Source organism: Lissotriton vulgaris, chromosome 12 (genome assembly GCF_964263255.1).
Source record: "Lissotriton vulgaris chromosome 12, aLisVul1.2, whole genome shotgun sequence".
NCBI lineage: Eukaryota > Metazoa > Chordata > Amphibia > Caudata > Salamandridae > Lissotriton > Lissotriton vulgaris.
The window spans coordinates 364,831,548-364,853,084 of record NC_141700.1 but is presented as its reverse complement, the minus strand read 5'-3'; the positions used below and the strand labels follow the sequence as shown (position 1 = coordinate 364,853,084).

At 46.4% G+C, this 21,537-nt stretch overlaps 1 protein-coding gene across 2 annotated transcripts in view; it reads left to right on the top strand.

Moving 5' to 3' along the window:
• CEP89 (centrosomal protein 89) overlaps window positions 1-21,537 on the top strand; it is a 1,308,678-nt gene that overhangs the window by 597,821 nt on the left and 689,320 nt on the right. For both annotated transcript variants that reach the window (XM_086945134.1, XM_086945133.1), the window contains exon 11: window positions 11,434-11,517. In XM_086945134.1, the coding sequence (XP_086801260.1) occupies window positions 11,434-11,517 (84 nt within the window). The remainder of the gene's footprint in view (window positions 1-11,433; window positions 11,518-21,537) is intronic.

The following is a 21,537-nucleotide window of genomic DNA, read 5'->3' as shown; positions in this document are numbered from 1 at the left end:
GTGTCTGAACTAAACTCATTCGGGTCTTTAGTTAAAATGAATGTGTTGTTCTTGTGTATTTTTTCTATGCTGGAGTCATTCATGGACACCATTGGGGGCTCCTAGGGATTACTGCTGCAACCTCTGACTTGCCCCTTGTGACCCAGGGCACTGCCTTTACAACCCCTGCCCTCAGGAGTTACAACACCAGTGCTAAGTAATGCACATGGACCGCTTGTCCTTATGGGCCTCAAGCTCTGCGCTCCTTGTTTACTGTCCATTTTGTATTATACTTGTACTATTATACTACATAATAGTATACATTATACCATTATCCTCTATTTTTTATTGCACTAATAGTCAACAATAGAGCATTATTGACTATTAGTGCAGTACAATAAAAAATAGAGCGCAATTAGATGAACCGGACCGTCGCTGGCATCAAATTAAAGTAAAAAACATATTCTTTTAAATGTATGTTGTGAGTGTGCTTGCTGGCAAGAGTGTGTTCATGTGAGAAAGCCTGTTTATGTGTGAGCATGTGTGTCTGTGTAAGCATGTGTGTGAGTAAAAGTGAGTAAGTGAATCAATGAGCTCGAGTGTCAATAAGAGGGCAAGGTAAAGTAAGAGTGAACGAGTGTGAGAATAAATGATAATGAGTAAAAGTGAGTGCAAGTGAATGTGAGTGAATGCGAAAGCATGAGTGAGTGGGAGTGAATGTGCGTGCTAGTGTGAATGCGCAAGTCAGAGTGAGAATAAGGTATAGTGAGTGAAAATGAGGGAGTGAGTGCAGGTGAATGAGAGTGAGAAAGTATGAGCAAGGCAGGGTAAGAATTAGACAGAGTGATCGTGACCGAGTTGAGAATGAGACTGAGGGGAGAGTAAGAGGGGGATTGCAAGAGTGAGTGAGAATTGATAAATGCAAGTGAGAATAAATGTGTGAGTCAGTGTCAAAATGAGTATACGTTAATGTAAGTGAGCGTGAGTGAGCATGTGGTGTTTAGCTTGCGAGTCTGCTGATACCCTGGCATAGTAAAGGTAATTCTTGTCCTACAGAGGACTGTTGATAATGGGGGAGGACAAAGACTTATTTGTATGTGGTTAGTCTAATCTGAAGTGGCATGGGGGGCCAGAACAAATGGACTGGGGATGCAGCCCTAGTACTTAACAGTGACAGAGATTCATTCAAGCATTCCATCCATCAATTTCTAAATATGCGTCCTTGTGATACCCTAAGATAGATGGGTATACTCAGACGTGGTCCAGTGCTAACTGGCACCAAGTTACACCCAACTAAAGAGACCCAAATACTGGCTTAAACCAGTCCTGGGTTGCTTACATTCTCTTTCAGATAGGACCTAGTTTGTTAATGTTAATGTTATTTGGTATTTGTTAAGCGCTCGTACGCCCGGAGGCTTCATGGCGCTGTAGTAAGAAACAGGCGTAGCCATCGGTGGGTGGAGATAAGGCAGCTTAGTGATGCGCCTGACAGAAGAGCCAGGTCTTCAGAGAATGTCTGAAGCTGAGGATGTTATCACTAAGTTTCAGATGAAGAGGGAAAGAGTTCCAGAGGGCAGCGGCAAGATGGTCGAAGCAGCTGCCTCCGAGACGCTTTTTCTTGTACGGAGGGATAGTCAGAAGGGCTTTATGAGCAGACCGGAGGTTACGGGGGGGCTGTATTTTTTAAATAGGTCTCTAATGAAAATGGGACCAATATCGTGTAAAGATTTGAAAAGGATACACCCAGCTTTGAAGGCCACGCGTTGCTCGACCGGGAGCCAATGCAGCTGTTTCAAGCCAGGTCTGACTGATTGCCTTCTAGGAATGTTCAAGAGGAGTCTGGCTGCCTGGTTTTGAACCAGCTGGAGGCGTTTAAGCTCTCCAGTTTGGAGCCCAAGGTATAGACTGTTGGAAAAGTCCAATCTGGACAAGACCAGGGAAATGACGATCTGAGTGAGGGCAGCTTGGGAGAAGAAGCGGGCGATTTTTTTTATTTTCTTTAGCTGAAAAAAACTGGAGGAAACAACAGCTCCAACTTGTTTTTTCAGAGAGAGGTCCTCACTAATGAAAATGCCGAGGCTCTTGACCGAGGATGATTTGGATGGGGGGGCGCCCATGCATAAAGGCCAGAAACTGGGGTTCCAGCTGAGGGTGCTCTGTCCCGGCAAGACCAGTTCGGTCTTGCCTGGGTTAAGTTTCAGGTGATTGCAGCTCATCCAACTCAGAATGTGGGACATGGTGTTTTGGAATTCTACCACAGAGTCCTTGGTGTTCAAAGGAAAGATGAGCTGCAAATCATCGGCGTAATTGAAAATGGTGACCTTAGCGTGCCTGAGGGAATACAAAAGTGGGCGCAGATACAAATTAAAAAGCAGGGGAGACAACGAAGAGCCCTGGGGTACTCCACAGATGGTAGATATGGTGGGGGCCGTGAAGGGGCCTAATCTGACCGATTGAGTTCGGTCAGTGATAAATGAACGGATCCAGCTCAGTGCAGGGCCCCTAAGACCTGCCTGTTCGACACGGTCGACCAAGATGGTATAGTCGACCGTGTCGAAGGCAGCAGAGAGGTCTAAAAGCACCAGAGCCTGATGGATCCCTTCATCCGCATAGTTTGGCAGTTAGGGGTGGACCCTTGCTATTGGAGAAGGGCAAAGGTTGATTTGCATATAGCTGGGCTGATCCGAGGTGGTGTGATGGGCATAAAAAACCTATGGAGTGGGATGCAGCCCTGGGCAATTGACAGTGGCAGAGATTAATTCAAGCATTCCGCCCTTCACTTTTTTGTATTTGTCATAAAGACTGGGAAATGTGGGTGTGTTCCTCCATTCTGACTACACCAGGTGAAAGGAGGAACAATCTGAGAGATTTTCCCTGCCTATAAACAACTTTAGAATAATCTTGAGAAGAGCTGTGTAGGCAATGTTGATAGTGTGTACTGAAGGTGCATTATTGATACATTTGAGGTTTTATAAAAATAACCAATAGAGTTTGAGCCTTACACTATGTATTGCCAAGCTGAGGCCCACAAACGTTTGTATAGATTTTGGAACAAACCTATCCAGACAGAGCTGTTCTTATTAGTCTAAGTCCCTTCTGGGCTGGCATGATAGCTTGACTGGACCAGTAATTTTCCTGACTTCATTCAAAGCCCAGAGGAATCCGTAGTTGCTGTGCCTTGTATGCCTCCTTTTTTCAGCCCAGTTGCCAGGAATGCTAATTGCCTGCCTGGTAGCTCTGAAGAAAGGGACACAGAAGAGCAAGAAATCTATGTGAACTCTTGAAACAGAGGTCTTCCCTTGGCCCTCATCTTAAATCTGGTATAGTTTATTTGAAGCCTCAGTAAAACATCTGAATATCCCCCGATGAAATACTTTTACTTTCCATTATCGGATTGTAAGATAGTCTTTTATCTAATGGGGTACCAAAGTAACAGTATGAGATTACCTTATTTAAGCACTTTGCATCTAACATCCAGAAACCGCAAATGATTCTCTACCAATGGTCATAATCTGACTTTTCCCATGGTTGACTCGTAACAAATCATTAAAGCGAAAGAGGCTAATATACCTAGCCTGACCTAGCGGGCTATACCAGCCATTAAATGCCCGCTCCAGCGTTGGCTCAGGCTTTTAACAAGGGAGCGGGTCTTCATTGGCCGTTAGAACTTGCTAGGAGGGCTCTAAGCCTATTAGAACATTCCGCCCCAGAGGGCAGAATGTTCTAATTGGTCAAAACAAAGACCTCTCGGAGCCCGAGGGGATTTAAGTCCCTTCAGGCCCAGAGAGGCTTTTGTTCACAGCAGCAGCTGTGAATAAAAAATAAACATTAGAATGTTAGCCTGCGGGCTTCTACCAGCCGGTAGAAGTATGGAGCACTCCATTGTCTGCAATAAAGTGCTTAATATTCTAATGTTCTAATATAGCCTTATAGCCCGCTGTAGCGGGCTATGCAGGCCATTAAAGGCCCGCTCCAGCCTTAAAGGCCCAAGCTGAAGGTGAGGGCCTTCAACAAGGAAGTGGGACTTTAATGGTCGCATCGCATGCGTATACGTCGCGCGATGTCGCAACGCATGCGACGTTAAGACACCTGCATTCACGATGCACGATGCTACATCGCGGGCGCCATCACATCGCGGGGGCTTTTACAACGCAGGGACGGCGGGACACGACGGTACACGGCGAGAGACAGGTACGGTGAACTTTAGTGGAGGGGGGTTTTAGGCTTTTGGGCTAGGGCTTAGGGTTAGGAGTGGAATAGGCTTTGGGGCTAGGGCTTAGGGTTAGGAGTGGAATATGGGGGTGTTTTAGGCTTTAGGGCTAGGGCTTAGGGTTAGGAGTGGAATATAGGGGTGTTTTAGGCGCTAGGGCTTAGGGTTAGAAGTGGAATATGGGGGTGTTTTAGGCTTTAGGGCTAGGGTTTAGGGTTAGGAGTGGACTATGGGGGTGTTTTAGGCTTTAGGACTAGGGTTTAGGGTTAGGAGTCGAATATGGGGTCTTTTAGGCTTGGGGGCTAGGGCTTAGGGTTAGGAGTCGAATATGGGGGTCTTTTAGGCTTGGGGGCTAGGGCTTAGGGTTAGGAGTCGAATATGGGGGTCTTTTAGGCTTGGGGGCCAAATCGCGCATGTGAGGGATTACGTATTTCGATGACATCTGAAATTAATTCAGTTTATACCTTCAATCCTTGGTTAAAGGACTTGCAAACATTAGCTGCTGCTATTCAGGGGAAGAATTGTTTCAACTCATGGCTCGCGTGGAGGTCCAGCAGAAACCTTTGTTACACATTGCTTTTGATGACCTAAGAAGCTAAACTCGGCCTTTAGGGGTTGTTGCGGCATCTCATAGATATTTACATCTAAGAGGATGGAAGGTGAATGAATCAAAAAAGAACTGCCCTCTTTGGTTGCTTTTCTTAGGTTGCTTTGCAGGGCCGTAAGGGAGGTTTATGCGGTGTGATTAAATGCATGGTCGTAGTGTGCGATCAAAAAGTCATTTGCATGCGTGTGAATGCAGAGTCCGATGTCATGGTTTGCGTAGTGAATGCGTGCGATGTAATGGTGTTTGCGATGTGAGGAATGTGATGTGATGGTGTGCGTTGTGCTTGTTTGCGTTGACTCGTCATACATCCAGCTACAGAGGGCTATAAGGCTATTGGAACATTCTGCCGCTAGAGGGCAGTGTGTTCTAACAAATAAAACAAAGGCCTCACAGAGCCTGAGGGGATTTAAATCCCCTGGGGTTCCAAGAAGCCTTTGTTCACAGCAGCAGGTGTGAATGAACAAAAACATTAGAATATTGTTCTGCCAGCAACAGCCCAGAGCACTCCAATGTCTGCAATGGAGTGCTCAGCCTTCTAATGTTCTAATGACTGTTCGAGTCCAGCAATGGTGTGATCAAAACTAATGATGCCATCTCGTAATACACTACTGTTACCGGAAAATGAACAAGATGAAAAGGGTTCAAACAGGTATGTAACATTGTCGTCACTCAGGAATAGACTGTTTAGTGTACACCCCTCCAGAATGATGACTGGCATTTTCTGAAGTAGTTATGAAGGTACATATGTCAGAAATGGAACCACAAGACCACACGCAGCACCAAGATTAGTTAACCTAATCCAAAGAGGAAGTCTTTTCACACCATGGAGAGATTTTCTTAAAATCAGTGAAAGCATACAGAGCATTTAGCTCCGCCCTCACATACTCAGAACACTCCTTTTTCATGATCATATGACAGGGGGTGTCTAGCTGCTTAGGATGAGGTGTTGTGCCTACCTAGGCATGCTTCGGTTGAAATATTTTCAAAATGTTACTAGTTGTTTTGTGTCACTCAAGCCTCTCATTGAGACAAATTAACTTGGCTATAAAAGCCATCTGTGGGAGATCCCTTGGAAGAGTGAAACATTGAATCTAAAAAACGTAGACCTGCTGCATAGTTTTTTAAAAGTTTGGTCAAGCACTTTGGATTTCAAAAACTCCCTACTACACAATTGTGGGTGATTATGTTATGTTATTATTGAGATGACCAATGGTTGGCTTGCTATGAAATGCGGGTGCTGAGCTGGTTGGTCTTGCATTCTCTGCAAGAACCTCTTGTAATCGGCAAAGCATTGTGTAAATTATTTTATCAGACGGATCAAGCATTGTATTGGCATTGAATTGTATTCACTCAGCCTGCCGTTTAGTGCGGACCATGGATAATGATTGCAGCTGAGCTCTCTGAGTTTACTTTTATTGGACATTGAGCTTTAATCCTTGAATATCCGATATGAGGAAAAACCACTGTATATAGTGTAAAGTGTACATTTATTTATGAAACGACAATTCCAGTGATGAAAATGTTCAGAGTGCAGGTGTTAGATTGGTTCATCCAGGTACAACTCGTAACCAGTAACAATTTCACCCATGGAAGCGTCAGTAAATTGATAAGCTTTCAATTATTAGAATATATGAAAAATGTGTTGATCATTTAATGTAGCAATAAATGACACATTTATAGAATTACATAGAAATGGGTAATGCTACGGAAAAGGACCAGAGTTGGATGGCATCAGTCAGAGTTGTTAGCGTTTATCTAGTAGGGTCTAGCAGGCACATGCATCAATATTGCATTTTGCGATTCCTTAATTGCGAAAAATAAGGAATCGCAATTTAGGAATTGCAAAATGCAACGCATCAAGAAATTGCTAAAAAAATTGCGATTTCTTAATATTCCTTAATTGCGACTCGCAAATTGCGAATCGCAATTAAGGAATACCTCCCCTAGAGGCCCATAGGAATGAAAGGGAAGACATTCTCAATTTGCGATTCGCAATTAGCGAATCGCAAATTGAGAATGCGATTTCAAGGGTGCAGGGGTGTCCAAAGGACACCCTGTTGCACCCCTGAAATCAATCTGTGCACATATGTTGTGCACACACATGCCCTTAGGGCATGTGTGTGCACAACATGAAACTTTGAAAAATGCAGAAAAGTGCATTTTTCAAAGTTTTTGCAAATTACCATGAGGTTCAACCTCATGGTAATTTGCTCCCTCTAATTGCGAAATCGCAATTTTTTAAAGTTTCATGCATTGCATTTAAGGAATAGCAAAATGCGATTCCTTAAATGCAATCGCAATTTGAGAATTCGCAAATATTTGCAAATTCTCAAATTGCGAGGGCCTTCACTCTTCATGTATTCCAAAAGCAGATTTTGCGATCGCAAACAACCGATTTTTGCGATTCGCACCGTTTTAGATCGCAAAATCCTTAGATGCATGTGCCTGTAGGAGGCTGTAGCAGTTCATTAACACTCTGAAACTTGAAAGCAATGGAAGTCCGCGCCCTTAGTTCTGGACCAAGCTTTATGTTAGGTTAAAATATTTCTAAAGCTCTCGAATACCCATGGTTGTCTTGGCGCTGATTGAGAATAGCAGTATAGGCGAGAGCAGACGAGGACTAGAGGTTTAAAAAGCCATATTTTTATTAGTTTCCTAAAACTCAGTTATGTGGGAGCTGCTTTGATATTTATATGCAGACTGTTCCAGAGAGCCGGAGCTTCAGAGAAATAGCAACTGCCCCCCCCCCTCCCCCCCCCCCCCATTTGAGTCTCTTAAAACTGGGGCAGGGGACCGTCAGGGAGTTTTTAGATCGTAGGTGTCTGCTGGGTATGTACCAGGAGAGGGACTGTTTGAGGTAACCAGGACCTAGATCATGAAAGGCCTTATAGGTAAGGCATAGCGCCTTGAATTTAATGCGGTTACCCACTGAAAGCCAGTGGAGTCCCTTAATGGAGGGTGAAACCGGATGGAAGTTGGGAAGGTCAAGAATAAGCCTAGCAGCCTCATTCTGCATGCTTTGAAGTTTTTTCACATATTGTTTTTGGAGCTTAACAAAAAGTCCATTACAGTAGTCCAGCTTTGTGAGTATTAATAAGGAGATGACTGTTTTTCTGGAAGTAGGAGGAATGAAAGGAATGATCTTCCTGATAATTCTCAAAGTATTGAAACTGGAAGAGACAACTGAGCTAATATGCTTATAAAGTTCAGTTTGTCATCCATAGTTATTCCAAAATTATTTGCTTTTTGGACTGGGATGGGGGGTGTCCCTAATTCTGTTGGCTAGTATGCTGGGCTCCAAAACTGTGGATTATTACCGTAGAGCAGGGGTACTCATAGTACGGCCCGCGGGCCAGTGGCGGCCCGGCAAGCCTTCCCTGGCGGCCCGCGGACCTTGGAGACATCCTACCAGTGTTATTAAGAAAAATGTAAGAGTGTCCTGTGTCTGTAAACACTGCCGGTTGCAGCAGCGCTCTATGGGGCCGGGCGATTCCAGCGAAGGTCAGAGTGGAGCTGCAGGGGCTCTAAGAAGGGGCTAAAGAACAACAAAGCCTCATTAACAAGTAAGTGGTCTTTTAAAGACCTGTTAAGTACTCGGGTGCGGTGGGAAGCTGTCTCAGCCCCACTGACGCACACGCACGCCAGGCGAGGAGGCAGAGGGAGGGAGAGGGGGGAGAGGGAAGGGGGTGAGAGAGGCAGACAGGTGGGAGGGAGACAGAGAGTGACAGAGTGCTTTCCTCCAGTATTTAACTATCGGTTTTTTTTCTAACTCGGGGCTCCACTTCTATGCATTTTAATTACTGATTGTGTCCAGAAGGCAGGGTTAGAATGGAGGAAGCAGCCTATTAAGTAATAGTGATGTCTGTGTTTGTGCAACGTCCTGGAAGCGTGGCCACAAAACTGTCACACAGAAGCAGGAATTATAAATAGCTCGTGAAGTGAAGTGAGGTGTTTGAAAGGTGTCGGGAGCAGCTAAGGAAGACATATATCTAGATTTAAATAAACATGAAAAAGCAGCAGCAGTCTCCTCGGAGGCCCAAAATCATGTGAGGCACTTGAATGATAGAGAGCTCTTTCACTGGAGGAGCCCGAGACCCTCACATGATGGAACTGCGCAGAGAACATATCAAGAGGGGGAGGGGTCTGAGGTGAAGACAGCCACCCGAGGTGAGCCGGAGAGACCACCCCCGTGGAGGGAGCGGGGTTCTCGTCACAACATTAATGGTGAATACAAGTGGGGGGAGAGGGGGCTGCTGAACCCCTCCCTAGAAAAGCTCAGGGGAGAAACTTTTCCTTGGAGGGGCGGTTTCATCTTCCGAAGACCCTCACAGGAAGGGCAACAGCGAGAAAGAACTATGTCCTGGATGGGGAGGGATTCTCGACAGCAAGAGACATTTCGTGGGAGAGTGAAGGCATAGGGAAAGGGAGTGAGGGAAAGGGAGTGAGGGAAAGGGAGTGACGGAAAGGGAGTGAGGGAAAGGGAGTGAGGGAAGGTGAGTGAGGGAAGGTGAGTGAGGGAAAGGGAGTGAGGGAAAGGGAGTGAGGGAAAGGGAGTGAGGGAAAGGGAGTGAGGGAAGGTGAGTGAGGGAAAGGGAGTGAGGGAAACGGAGTGAGGGAAGGGGAGTGAGGGAAGAGAGGCAGGGAGTGAGGGAAGGGGAGGCAGGGAGTGAGGGAAGGGGAGTGAGGGAAGGGGAGGCAGGAAGTGAGTAAGGGTGGGAGTGAGGGAAGGGGAGGCCGGGAGTGAGGGAAGGGGAGTGAGGGAAGGGGAGTGAGGGAAGGGGAGTGAGGGAAGGGGAGGCAGGGAATGAGGGAAGGGGAGTGAAGGAGGGAGGGAATGAGGGAAGGGGAGGGAGGGAGTGAGGGAAGGGGAGTGAGGAAGGGAGAGGGGGATGAGGGGGAAGGGGAGTGAGGGGGAAGGGGAGTGAGGGTGACGGAGGAAAGGAGATGAAAGGAGAGGGAAGGGAGATGGAGGTAGGAGAGGGAGGGAGAGGGAAGGAGAGCGAAGGAGATAGGGAGAGGGAGTGAGACAGTCAGAGTGAGGGAGAGATAGGGAGAGAGAGAGGGAGGGAGTAAGAGGGAGTGAGACAGTCAGAGTGAGTGAGACAGAGGGAGACAGGGAGGGAGAGAGAGAGAGAGATAGAGGGAGGGAGACAGAGAGAGGGAGAGAGAGAGAGGGAGGGAGATGTGTGTGTGCCGGGTCTGGTGGCTCAGTGGACGAAGGCGTCCGCTGCAGGGACCTGTGTTCAACCTCACGGTCACAGTTTTTTTGTTGCTCTAGCCCCGCCCACTGCCCCCTCCCCCACCGGTGCGGCCCTCAGACACAAACCACAATGTAAATTTGGCCCCCGAGAGAAAGTTTGTGAGTACCCATGCCGTAGAGTATCACCTCCATTTTCTCTGAGTTTAGTTTGAGGCAGTGCATACCCATCCATTCACTAACTGCTCTCATACAGTTGTGAAACTGAGAGATGGTGACTTTCATATTGTTAGAGGCCGACTTGCAAATTGTTCGTGTATGATGTGGGGGAGAACCCAAAGGATCTAATCAGGGAAGCCTGTTCTGTAACATAAACAATGAAGAGCAGGGGGCAAAGGGAAGATCCGTGAGGTACCCCGCACGGAAGAGAGAAGGACACAGAGGAGAATTTCTCCAACAAGACTTAATGACTTCTGTACGTTAGGAACGATTGAAGTAGGGCAAGAGTCAGCAATGCCCCGTTTTTAAGGCGACTAACGAGTGTAACATGATCAACTGTGTCAAAAGCCACCGACAGGTTAATAAGTGCATAATAAGTGCTGCAGAGCCTCCTTTATCCAAGATAGTTCACAGTTCATCCGTGGCCTTTATTAAGGCCTTCTCTGTGCTATGTTCGGCCCTAAAGTCGAATTGGGAGGGATCTAGCAGTTGATTTTCCTGAATGAACATTGTCAGTTTTGTATTAATACGTTTTTCCACTATTTTAGGCTGTAATGGTAACCTAGAGATAGGACAATAGTTATGTGTCAATTTGACTATTCACAACTATTTGTTGTTGATGCCACTTCATTAGTTGAGGGTTCAAGTTCATTGAATAAACCTAGCTACACTGTTTTAATCCTTTCGATGATCTTAGGAACTCAGTACAGGAAATAATGCCTGTACAACCGTATGAAAATGACTTTGTGCACTGAGTAATGGTCCACTGGGACATTTACAACGTTTTAATTTATAATAAAGACAATGAGGAACCAGTTGTGTCATACACACAGCAATGTATGTAGTCTACATGTGTATAATATCTGCCATCCAAGTTTACGGTGTTACCAAACTGTTCTTACTTGTTTATTTATTGTACACTGTGCTAGTGCAGCTCAGGGATCACTTCCTAGCTTTTAGGGAAGGCGTCATCGGGGTCATGAAGTAGGGTTACAGCTATTTGACAGATGAAAACCGTAAATATGTTTTTTTTTAGACTAGCATGTTATATGTGATGCACATTGTAGAAGTGTTTTTTGAGGGGCTTCTTAAATTTTAGGAGATTTTGTTCAGTGCAAAGATCTGTTAGATAATGCTATATTGTTTAAACCTGCTGCTGATTTTTTTCTGTATTGAAAATCTCTATTTCGGGAAATAATTAAAACTACGTTTCTTCTCCAGTTGGACATGAAATATTTATCTCCACTAATGCTGGCTTATGAGGACATGGTGAGAGAAAAGGATTTCATAATCGATGCTCATGAGGTAAAATCCCAATTTCTGCTTATGAATGCAATTTATAATTTACGATATACATCCCAAATGCTATTACAACTGGACGTCCAACATTGTGAAAGTCGGTGGTTGGTGATCATGGTGGTTAGTATATGTGTGCTGTGCCTACATACTCCAGCAAAAAGTAAATCAGTCAGGATTCCACCTGGATATTAATTCCCATTAACAGTAGTCCAGCCACGGTGACCCAAAAGGAGAGCAGCGGAGTATAGTGCCAAGTAAGGTGCAACAAATAAGCTAAGGCAAATCCACATTTACAGCAGGAATCTGAAAAAAAGAGGGATTCATTTAATCAAGTCTGGCAGGTGTGTTGCATAGTTTGCGATTGTATGTGTGTAGTGTCACCCTGAGTCCAGTATCTCTGGATCTATTACTTGTAATGCTTAGCACCGACTTTCAAATCTCATTGGAGATATTCTGACTCAGATGCAGCTTCCAAAGTCGTCTTGCCTTAACGTTGACAACTAGCTGACTCTCTTATGCCTTGAAATAAAATAGTAAAACCACACCTTACAGTTGACACCCTTAGTCATATTCTGAGGTACTATAAGTTTGGGTGGAAGCCTTGGGAAGTCAGGGCAACATTTAATGGAAGCAGCCCTCATCCTATGACATTAGTGCATGCTTTGTGTATATGAACCAACTATTTTAATAAAAGGAGCCTTGTCTCCATCCATCAATTCCACCAAGCAATGGTCCACAAGGCCTTTTGCATCCTTACAGACAATATTTATCAAATGTTGAATCAATACCCATGGAGGACCAAAACCCAGGCTGTGAGAGAAAAAGATCTAGTATGGTTACCCAGGCAGCAGTCTATCTCCAGTCAGTCTATGGGCCCATCGGACAGTAGCTGTCAGGTTAAAGCCTTTTCAATGATGCCTACAGGAGTATTTCAAGAAAGGTGCTCAGTGAATTTGGCTGAGTTGTAAAACATTCTGTCCACATGTGGGGGCTGTGACTTACAAACCAAGACATAGTATAATGCACTAAGACCACTTAATGCAATTGTTGGTCTGGTACACAAAACCCCTTACAAATAATGTTTGTACAAAACATCCAGTGCTTTCCAACCACACCAAGGCCCCCATAGAAGTGGCTCACACAAGGAAGCAATCAGCCCATATCCAATGCAGAGAGGATGACTGGGAGGGCCATGAACAGAGTGACATCTTCCTAATAAGTGGCAAAGGCGCTGGGTCAATGGAAAAGCTTGGATTTACTCGAGTTCACCTCACACCCAGAAACATAGGGAAATGCTGCAACATCTGCGATGGTCAAGGGACATTGACATCAGGGTCTTTCATAACCTGAAGCATCTCATCTCCTCTGCACATAAAGTGGTTGACCCCCTAGGATCTCACACATGCCCTTGTGGCACTCCCTCTGTTTAGCCGCTCACACACTTTCTCATATGCTGCCCCAGCCCAGTCAATGGGAAAAGAATAACATTAGTAAGAACACCTGCACAGAGTGAGCATGACACTGCATCATCAGTATCATTGGCATCCTAAAAACAACTTCCTATTGACTTCCATGAATAGCTCCACTCTAGGGAATTGAAAGCATTTTAACTGTGCAGCTGTAACAAAGTCAGAATTATCACAAAGGACCAACCCAGAGATGTGTGTGTAGTGTTGTCGAATTCACACTGACCAAAATACTATTGTTGGAGCTAAGTATGGATAGAGGCCTCCAGCAGCCACAATTGTCATAAGGTGTATCCGGGTTGAGCAGAAGAACTCTGTTTGCTTCCGCACAATTGTGGGGAGGTGACCAAGCACCCAGCCCTCGATATTCACCACAATAATGTGAGATCTAACAAGTCAACACATAATTTGTAGTTGTTATAGAAGGAGTCCCTTAGAGCATAGATCTTTAACACCTGAAAGCCCCAGTAGCACCAACCTGCCTGCATAACGAACTTGCCCAAGTCAGCACTTAAAACTTAGTCTAGTACCAGGGAGATGCATCTCGTTCAAGTAGCCGTCAACTGTTATATGAGAGAACCAATTCCTGGACCTATGAAGATCAGGGTAAAAATCATGAAAACTGGAACTAAGAGCTGCATCATCATTAATAATTGTCTCACTGATGTCTTACCATTCCATTGCCCTGCTCCTTGCTGACTGGCAAGACTGGTTCAGAAGAGTTTAAAATCTAGGTCTAGTGTTCATTGTTTAAATCAGTCGTTTCTCACCTGCAGCAACATGGATCCAAGGGGGGCCTCAAGGACAGAGAAGATGAGAAACGGACCAAAGGAGAGCCCTCATAGCAAACTATCTAGAAAAGAGTTATTTACGTGTGCATAAAGAAGCTAGTTATTTAGAGGGAAAGGAGGCTATATCTAAAAGAGCATTTTCCTGTTAAACTCCCCAAACCGAATAAAAGAAACCGCTGACAGGTGGTGGATAAATTATGGGTGCTTTAGTTTATTAGGTTTGAAGGTTCGCTCCTACCGGGCTTCAGTGCTGGCTGCGACTGACTCTATGTTCTCAATTATATTGCCCAGGTTTCTGAAATAGTGCTGCTGTTCCCTTTTTCAAGTCATCTTGTGTTCCTGTGCCATTATGACGAGGTAAATAGAGCTCTTTGAAACTGTGTTTGGCTAAACAGACAGTGGCTTCACATTGGGAGAAATAAGGGCCACTGGACACACAAGATTATCTGCACCTCATATGTTATTTTATGTTATGTTATTGGAGCTTGTAGTGCGCACTGATACTCCAGGCAGTGAAGAGTGGCAGGTTAAATGAAGAGGAACGTTTTCAGTCGTTTTTTTAAAAGAGTGGGGTCCTGGGTGCTGTGAAGACCAAATGAAAGCGAATTCCAGGCCGAAGCAGCTCTGAAAGCAAGGGAGCTGCCACCCATCCTTTGAAGACGAAAGCGAGGTATATGGGCTAGGAGCTGAGAGGTTGAACGAAGCTGTCTTGGCACTCCTTGCCATAGAAAAACTTACCCTCAGCTGCCTCAGTAATAAACTGGTCACTGGTCCTGAAGTATCTATGAACTGATTTTACAGTAGTTATCAACCAAAACAGAAAAGTTGGCAGTGGCAAAATCACATCACATTGCATATGCATCAATTGGTATTGGTAAATGCCAGGTGCTTAACCATCCAAGGTTTAGCCACCTAAATACCCCAATTTTAATATGCATAAGCACAGTAATATATATTGTACTACACAAAATGCACTGCAATTAACCCCATAGTAGCAATGCCATATTTCTTTTTAATTTAGTAATTTTTGTGTAAAAGAATCCCACCACAGTCTCTTTGTCTGTCATAGATAAAAACACTCTTTTGGAGAATGCATCATTGGTAAAATCGTTGTTAGCCCAGTCAACATGTTTCTTTTCCCTCTTGGAGCTTCATCAAGGCTCTCAATTCACAAGAAACTAACCAGTTCAGTAGATCTTTTCCAATTCATAGCAAAACTTGCATATGTTTAGGTGATGTCAGAGACTAACCAAGTGGTTAGTCTTCTAGTCGTTTTGTGGAATGTTGCAATGCGCTCATTGAAGTAATCCAATTTTGGTCAATAACAGGAGGTATGTGCCTGATACAATGTCTCCGACTCGGAGTATCATTTTGCTCCAACTTTCAATATATTTCAGGCACATGATACCGTGTTGATGATATTCTGCTACCTAACCTTCTAGTTTTTTTAAGGTGTTAGAGATAATTCCAACTGAGAAATCTCATGTTCTTTGTTAGAGACTTTAAGGATTTCCAACAGTACAATATTGATTTGTAGGTATGCAGATCCCTCAATCAATAAATTATTTGTTCTGTGTTGAGAGAATGGGACACTACGAGGTAGAACTGTTATGTTTTTTTTTCTTTTCTTCTTTCATGGGCGAATTTGAAGATATGTTTAGTTTTTTTTAAAGTTTGTTTCTTACTTACCAGTGGTTCTAGGCGAAGGGATGTGAAAAAATGTAATAAAAAAAGTTTTTGGGTGTATCCTTCTAACCACACATTCCTCACATTTAGAATTTCTGCAGCAGCTCTTCTGCTCACTGGCAGGTGGCATTGTGCAGTTGCACATGGGCTTCACACTGCCCCCGGGAATCGGAGAACAACATATAAGCTCCACCCATGCGCGCTGATGTTAGTTTCTTTCTGATCTGAAGCTCTGCTTCCAACTTTTTCTCGTATTTTATAAATTATTAGTGCACCATGGAACAATGTCCCATCCAAAACTGGCAGGCTTCATGTCATGCCTAGTTTGCATCAAGCAGGCTAGCTGCCGAGCATGCAAGACGTGAGCTGAGCTAGCTCCGTCTAAAACCCCCCGATTTTCGCTATTTATCCTGACAAACTTGGTACCAGAACCCTACCCCTGAACGTACCTGGCAAGAGGCATCTGCCGGCAGAGCGTGGAGGAACCTCCGGTCTTCGGGAGTTGCCTAACGAACAACCCGCTCAGGAGCGGCGGTGAGGCCTGGAGGCAAAAGGACATCCCCGGCCCACAGTGGAGGAGACAGCGGACCGGAAGTGAATCAGAGGCGGGAGAAGCGGGGGCCCACGCACCCCTTAACAGAAAGTAAGCGGGAGTTCCTGCCGGGACATTGTGGGCGTTGAAGTAAGGGCCCCACATAATTAAATCAGCCATTGAGGGGCAACGATCACTCTGACACACAGTCGAACAGCGGGGGGCCGCCAGCACTGGTGGAGCGGGGAAACTCGGCGTCGGAGGCACGGCAAAGAGGTGCGCGAATCCCCGAGGGGCGATACATCCAGGCCCCTGCCCACGACAAGGGAAACAGCGCCACGCCATAAGATAGGGCATAAGGCCCGGTGACCATAGAGAGAGCACACCGGAGCACCCGATCAAGATACGCCCACGGACAGGGACGGCGGCCATTTGCCCCATGGTGGACGGGGGGACTACACCGATACTGGACGCAGGAGACTCACGGCGCAACTTAGTGGGCGATTGGCAGAACTGTAACCCCCATATAAAATACACCCGCAAAGTCACTCGCTGATCAGGACAAGTGGGACCGGTGTGGGCAGAACGCTTCTCCCCCCCCTCTACTCTCTTTTCCATTGATGACAGCCGATGAGGCCTCTCGACACAGCGAGTAAGTGTACGCACTGGGCCCGAAACGTGGAACAAACAGATCGGTAGGAAGAGCACCCTGCATACAGGCCAGTGCCGAATTTACATAAGGGGATTAGAAAAACAGGACCCTGGTGGCTTGCTCACAACCAGACAGCGGAGGAGGTGCAGACCTTATTCTGCTGCATGACTAAGAGTGGGGCACTGCGATTACAGCGTGTCCCTTGAAGGTACTGGAGGCATCCCAAAGGCGCTGCCACATTAACAACTGTAAGCACCCTAGGGAGTATTAAGTAAGGGCATGAACGCCTGCCTGCGCAGCGGACGACCTGCTGAAGAGTGCGGTAGCGCTGCCTTAATCCCGAACGAGTGCGAGAGTGCGCACAGTGAGGACATTAACCGGAGGCGTAGTGGGAATACGCGACAAGGAGACTGTACATAGGGTGAGAAGACAAGGTGAAAAATGGGGCGGAACAGGCTCCGTCAGCCCGACCCAGTGTCTCACACTGTTGTGCACTCCTCTGTTTCGGAAGATCCCCTGGCCTCCTCAAATGAGGACGTAATCCCTCCGACAGGCATGCAGGCGCAGGACGCCAAGCTGGACCTTATTCTCACAGAAATCAGAGCCTCCAGAGAAGCAATCGAAACAAGGATGGACACGATGTCAACGGGCCTCTCTCTGTTGAAGGACGATCACAAGAAACTGGCAGAAAGAGTAGCTGAACACAAACTCGCCCTAGCTGATCTGGTCCCCCAGCAGACTGAACACTCCACAAGGCTGGAGGAACTGGAGAGACAAATCAAAGGCTTGCGGGAGAGGGTGGATGATGCTGAGGGGCGCTCGTGTCGCAACAATATACGCATTTTGGGTGTGCCGGAACGCAGTGAGGGGGCAAATCCGACTCGATTTGTGGAAGAATGGCTGAGGACAATCATGAACCCTGAGGAACTCACCCAGATGTACAGTGTAGAGAGAGCCCACAGGGTGCCCCCAAGACCGCCGAGACCAGGAGCCCCCCCATGTCCGCTAATAGCACGACTCTTACATTTCAAGGACCGGGATGCAATATTAAAGACTGCGAGAGAGAGCGCTCCAATAAAATATGAGAACAGAACAATCTCCATATACCCGGATTTTACCCAAGCAGTACAGAAAGCCTGGGCATCCTTTTGGAAAGTAAAACAGGCTCTAAGGGATCGTAACATGAAATATGCACTCTTCTTCCCAGCACGCCTCATAATTATCCATGACCGCAAGACTTATTTCTTTGACACCCCTGAGGAGGCCTCAGAATGGATGGAGGTGTCACTCACACCGCCCCCGTCTCAAGGTAATCGGCCGAAAGGACTGAATAAACAACCACCGGACACTCCAAGCACACACTCGGACCAACAAAGAACGGCGGAGGTGGAGGTCTCGCAGCCTGGCTGACATGACCCGTCAGGTGAAGGGAGCTCAATAGAAATAGCACTACTGACGACCAACGCACTGGCAGTGCATGATGCGAATAACGACATGGACACGACCAGTCAAGCCAGCTCGCACACGGCAGCATGTGACACAGACGCTAGCTTACAATTGTTCTCACATATCACGGCTCAGATAGCGGAAGACCTCTGAACAATGGTGATGCAGATGCAGTTTGGTAAAGTAGCCATGCACCTACTTGACTGATTGGAGGGAGGGGAACGGTACCAAGACACACATTGATAATGGGGTGTTACGCAGGTGAGACTTTTGGTAGATAACTGCTAGAAGACAGCGACTGGGGGCACCCCCCCAGGCGAAGGCACAATTGCGTTCTGTTTATACCCCAGTTGGGTACTCTGGTTTGGTCCTCCACAGATTAAGGGGAGGGACCTTAAGGTTGGGGAGTTCAGCACAAATGTAGCACTTACACTGTACAGCAAGATGTCATGTAGGGTTATGTCTCACGGGAGGAATACTCTTCGTCATGTCGACTCCTAACAATTATAAGATCTGCACCTGGAATGTGAGAGGCCTGGGCTCAGTGCACAAAAGACACACTTGAATAGAGAGGAAGGAACTAAATTGCTATGGAAATGGAGGGGCCAATTATATGCCACGGAATACTCAGCGTTCTCCAGAGGGGCGGCTATTTGGATTAGGAATACTGTCCCATTCAAAATCTTAGAGCAAAAGGTGGACAAGGAAGGGCGATTTGTGTTCATACGAGGGATACTAGATGGCTTATGCATAGTCCTGGGATGTATATACGCACCCAACTCGGAACAATCAAAGTTTTTTAATGATCTTAGTGTAGTGTTATTGGGATGGCCAGCACACGACTGGGTGGTAGGAGGGGACTGCAATGCGGTACTATATCTTACACTTGATAGGTCACACCCCCCACTGCATGCAACAGACGGCAGAAGACAAGCTGAGGCGCTAGCGTCCTGGGCAGACGGCTGGGAACTAGATGACACATGGAGGATAATAAACACGGCTAATAGGGAGTACACGTTCTATTCTCCACCCCACAAATTACACTCTAGAATTGACCGTATATTCTGTTCTCAGGCGTTGACTGGGTCCATCACATCAGTAATGCATATGGGTAAGACACTGTCGGACCACAATCCAGTGGAACTAACGATACAATAGGGGAGACTTCCTACCCCAATACCAACGTGGCGTTTATCGCCAGGATTGTTGGAAGACTCGGTCTTTAGATCCGCTTTACTAGATGCCAGCACAAAGTACTTTGACGAAAATGAAAACGCGGCCAGTTCCAGACAAACTGAGTGGGACGCATTTAAGGCGACTGTGCGCGGGGTAGCGATGGGCACAAAAGTGGGAGTCAAGCATATGGTGTTGGAGAAACTTAAGACAGTGGAGGGTAGCCTGGCGATGCTCGAAAGCGAAGCTGCTGGCATGGATGACAACCTCACTCAACTCCAAGATGCCCATATTCAACATGCGGAACTGTTAGAGGAATTAATGGTGATAGATTACAGGGAATATACAAACAGACAACACACGCAGGCCGATAGGGCGGGCCCACTACTGGCACGATTAACACGCAATGCCCCGGAGTGCGCTCCTATAACGGAGGTGAAAGACCAAAGCGGGGCGATAATACGAACTCAAATAGATATAAATAATACGTTCAAAACTTATTACACTGACCTATACAGCCCACACGCCCCGCTCTCGGAACAGGACTTAGAGTACTTCCTTATAGACATACTCATCCCACAATTAACACCTACACAACGGACCGAGCTTCCGAAGCCTATAACATTAGCAGAAATCAGACAGGCCATAAAAGCGCTACCAAGAAACAAAGCTCCCAGGTCAGACGGTTTACCGGCTGAATTTTACCTGACGTATATTGACACTCTGGCCCCCAGATTACATACGCTCTACAGGGAAGCCCTGGGAGGTAATGCCCTGCCAGGAACGACTCTGCAAGCACTGATAGTATCCCTGTTGAAGCCGGGTAGGGACACCCTACAGCTGGAGAACTATAGGCCACTGTCCTTATTAAACACGGACTACAAAATCCTCAGTGAACTACTAGCGACCCGACTCTCCCAATGCATCACAGACATGATACACCCAGACCAGTGTGGATTTGTACCGGGTAGGAGCACCGCACTGAATCTAAGGAAACTGAGCCAGTTAATGACACAAGATGGTATGGGAGGAGACAATGAGGGGTGTATCTCCCTGGACCTCAGACAGGCCTTTGACTCCCTGAGATGGGATTACATGTTCGCGGTAATGGGCAAATTCGGTATACCGCCAGAATACATAGCATGGGAGAAATTACTGTATCGCAAGCCCACAGCACGTGTTCGAACCAACAAATGTATTTCTGAAGAGGTTTGAAATAGTGAAGGGTACTCGACAAGGCTGCTCACTATCGCCCTTGCTCTTTATACTCACCTTAGAGCCTCTATTAATAAAGATACGAACCCTGGCAGCTGACGCGGGGCTAGCCAGACTTAATGCCCATCATGTCATTTCCGCCTATGCGTATAACATATTATTATTCCTCAAAGATATGACGAGCCCGCTAACTCCACTGCCAGAGATCTTCAACGATTTCCGAGGTCTATCAGGCCTCATGATCAATGAAACCAAATCCTACGGGTACTGTTTTCATAGGTCTCTAGAGGACTCGCGCATACAGTTTATACCGTACAGCTTCCAGGTGGCGCCAGTGACCTTCAAATACTCAGGTATACAGATATACAGGCAAACGCAGGATCTACTGGAGGGCAATCTAGGTAAAGCCCTTAGCACCCTGAAGACGCAAGTACACTTCTGGAACACACTTCCGCTCTCAGTGGCGGGTAGAGTAACGATCTCAAAAATGGTGGTACTACCCAGACTGATATATTATTTCACGAACATACCGATACAGATACCCATGCCCTTTTTTAAAACTCTAAACATGGTCTTGACGGAACTGGTATGGGGTTCGGGCAGGAGACGCATCAGGCTAGTTAAATTACAACTACCAACGGATAAGGGCGGTATGGGGGTACCAGACCTGATTGCATATAGCTATGCATGCCAGCTTCAGTGGCTTGCTTACTGGCTAGCAGGGCGTAACTTCCACGAACTGAATATGTCTGAGGCCGACAGGAAAAGGGGAGATATACATCGCTTGCTACTTCCACACGCCAAGATACCGGACTCCACCCCACCTTTGCTCCGGCTAGCGATTAAACACTGGAGGACGGCGGTCAAATACACTAATAAACATTCATCATACGCGCCCACAATACCATTACTGGGAATCCCCCTAGGGACTGGCACGCTCACGGATCATAGGCTGAGACCATGGCACGATGCAGGAGTTATGCACATTTGGGATTTTTTCTTGGAGGGAAGCCTTTTGACAAACGCAGACTTTGCCCGGTTGCACCAGACCCTGAGGACGTTGTT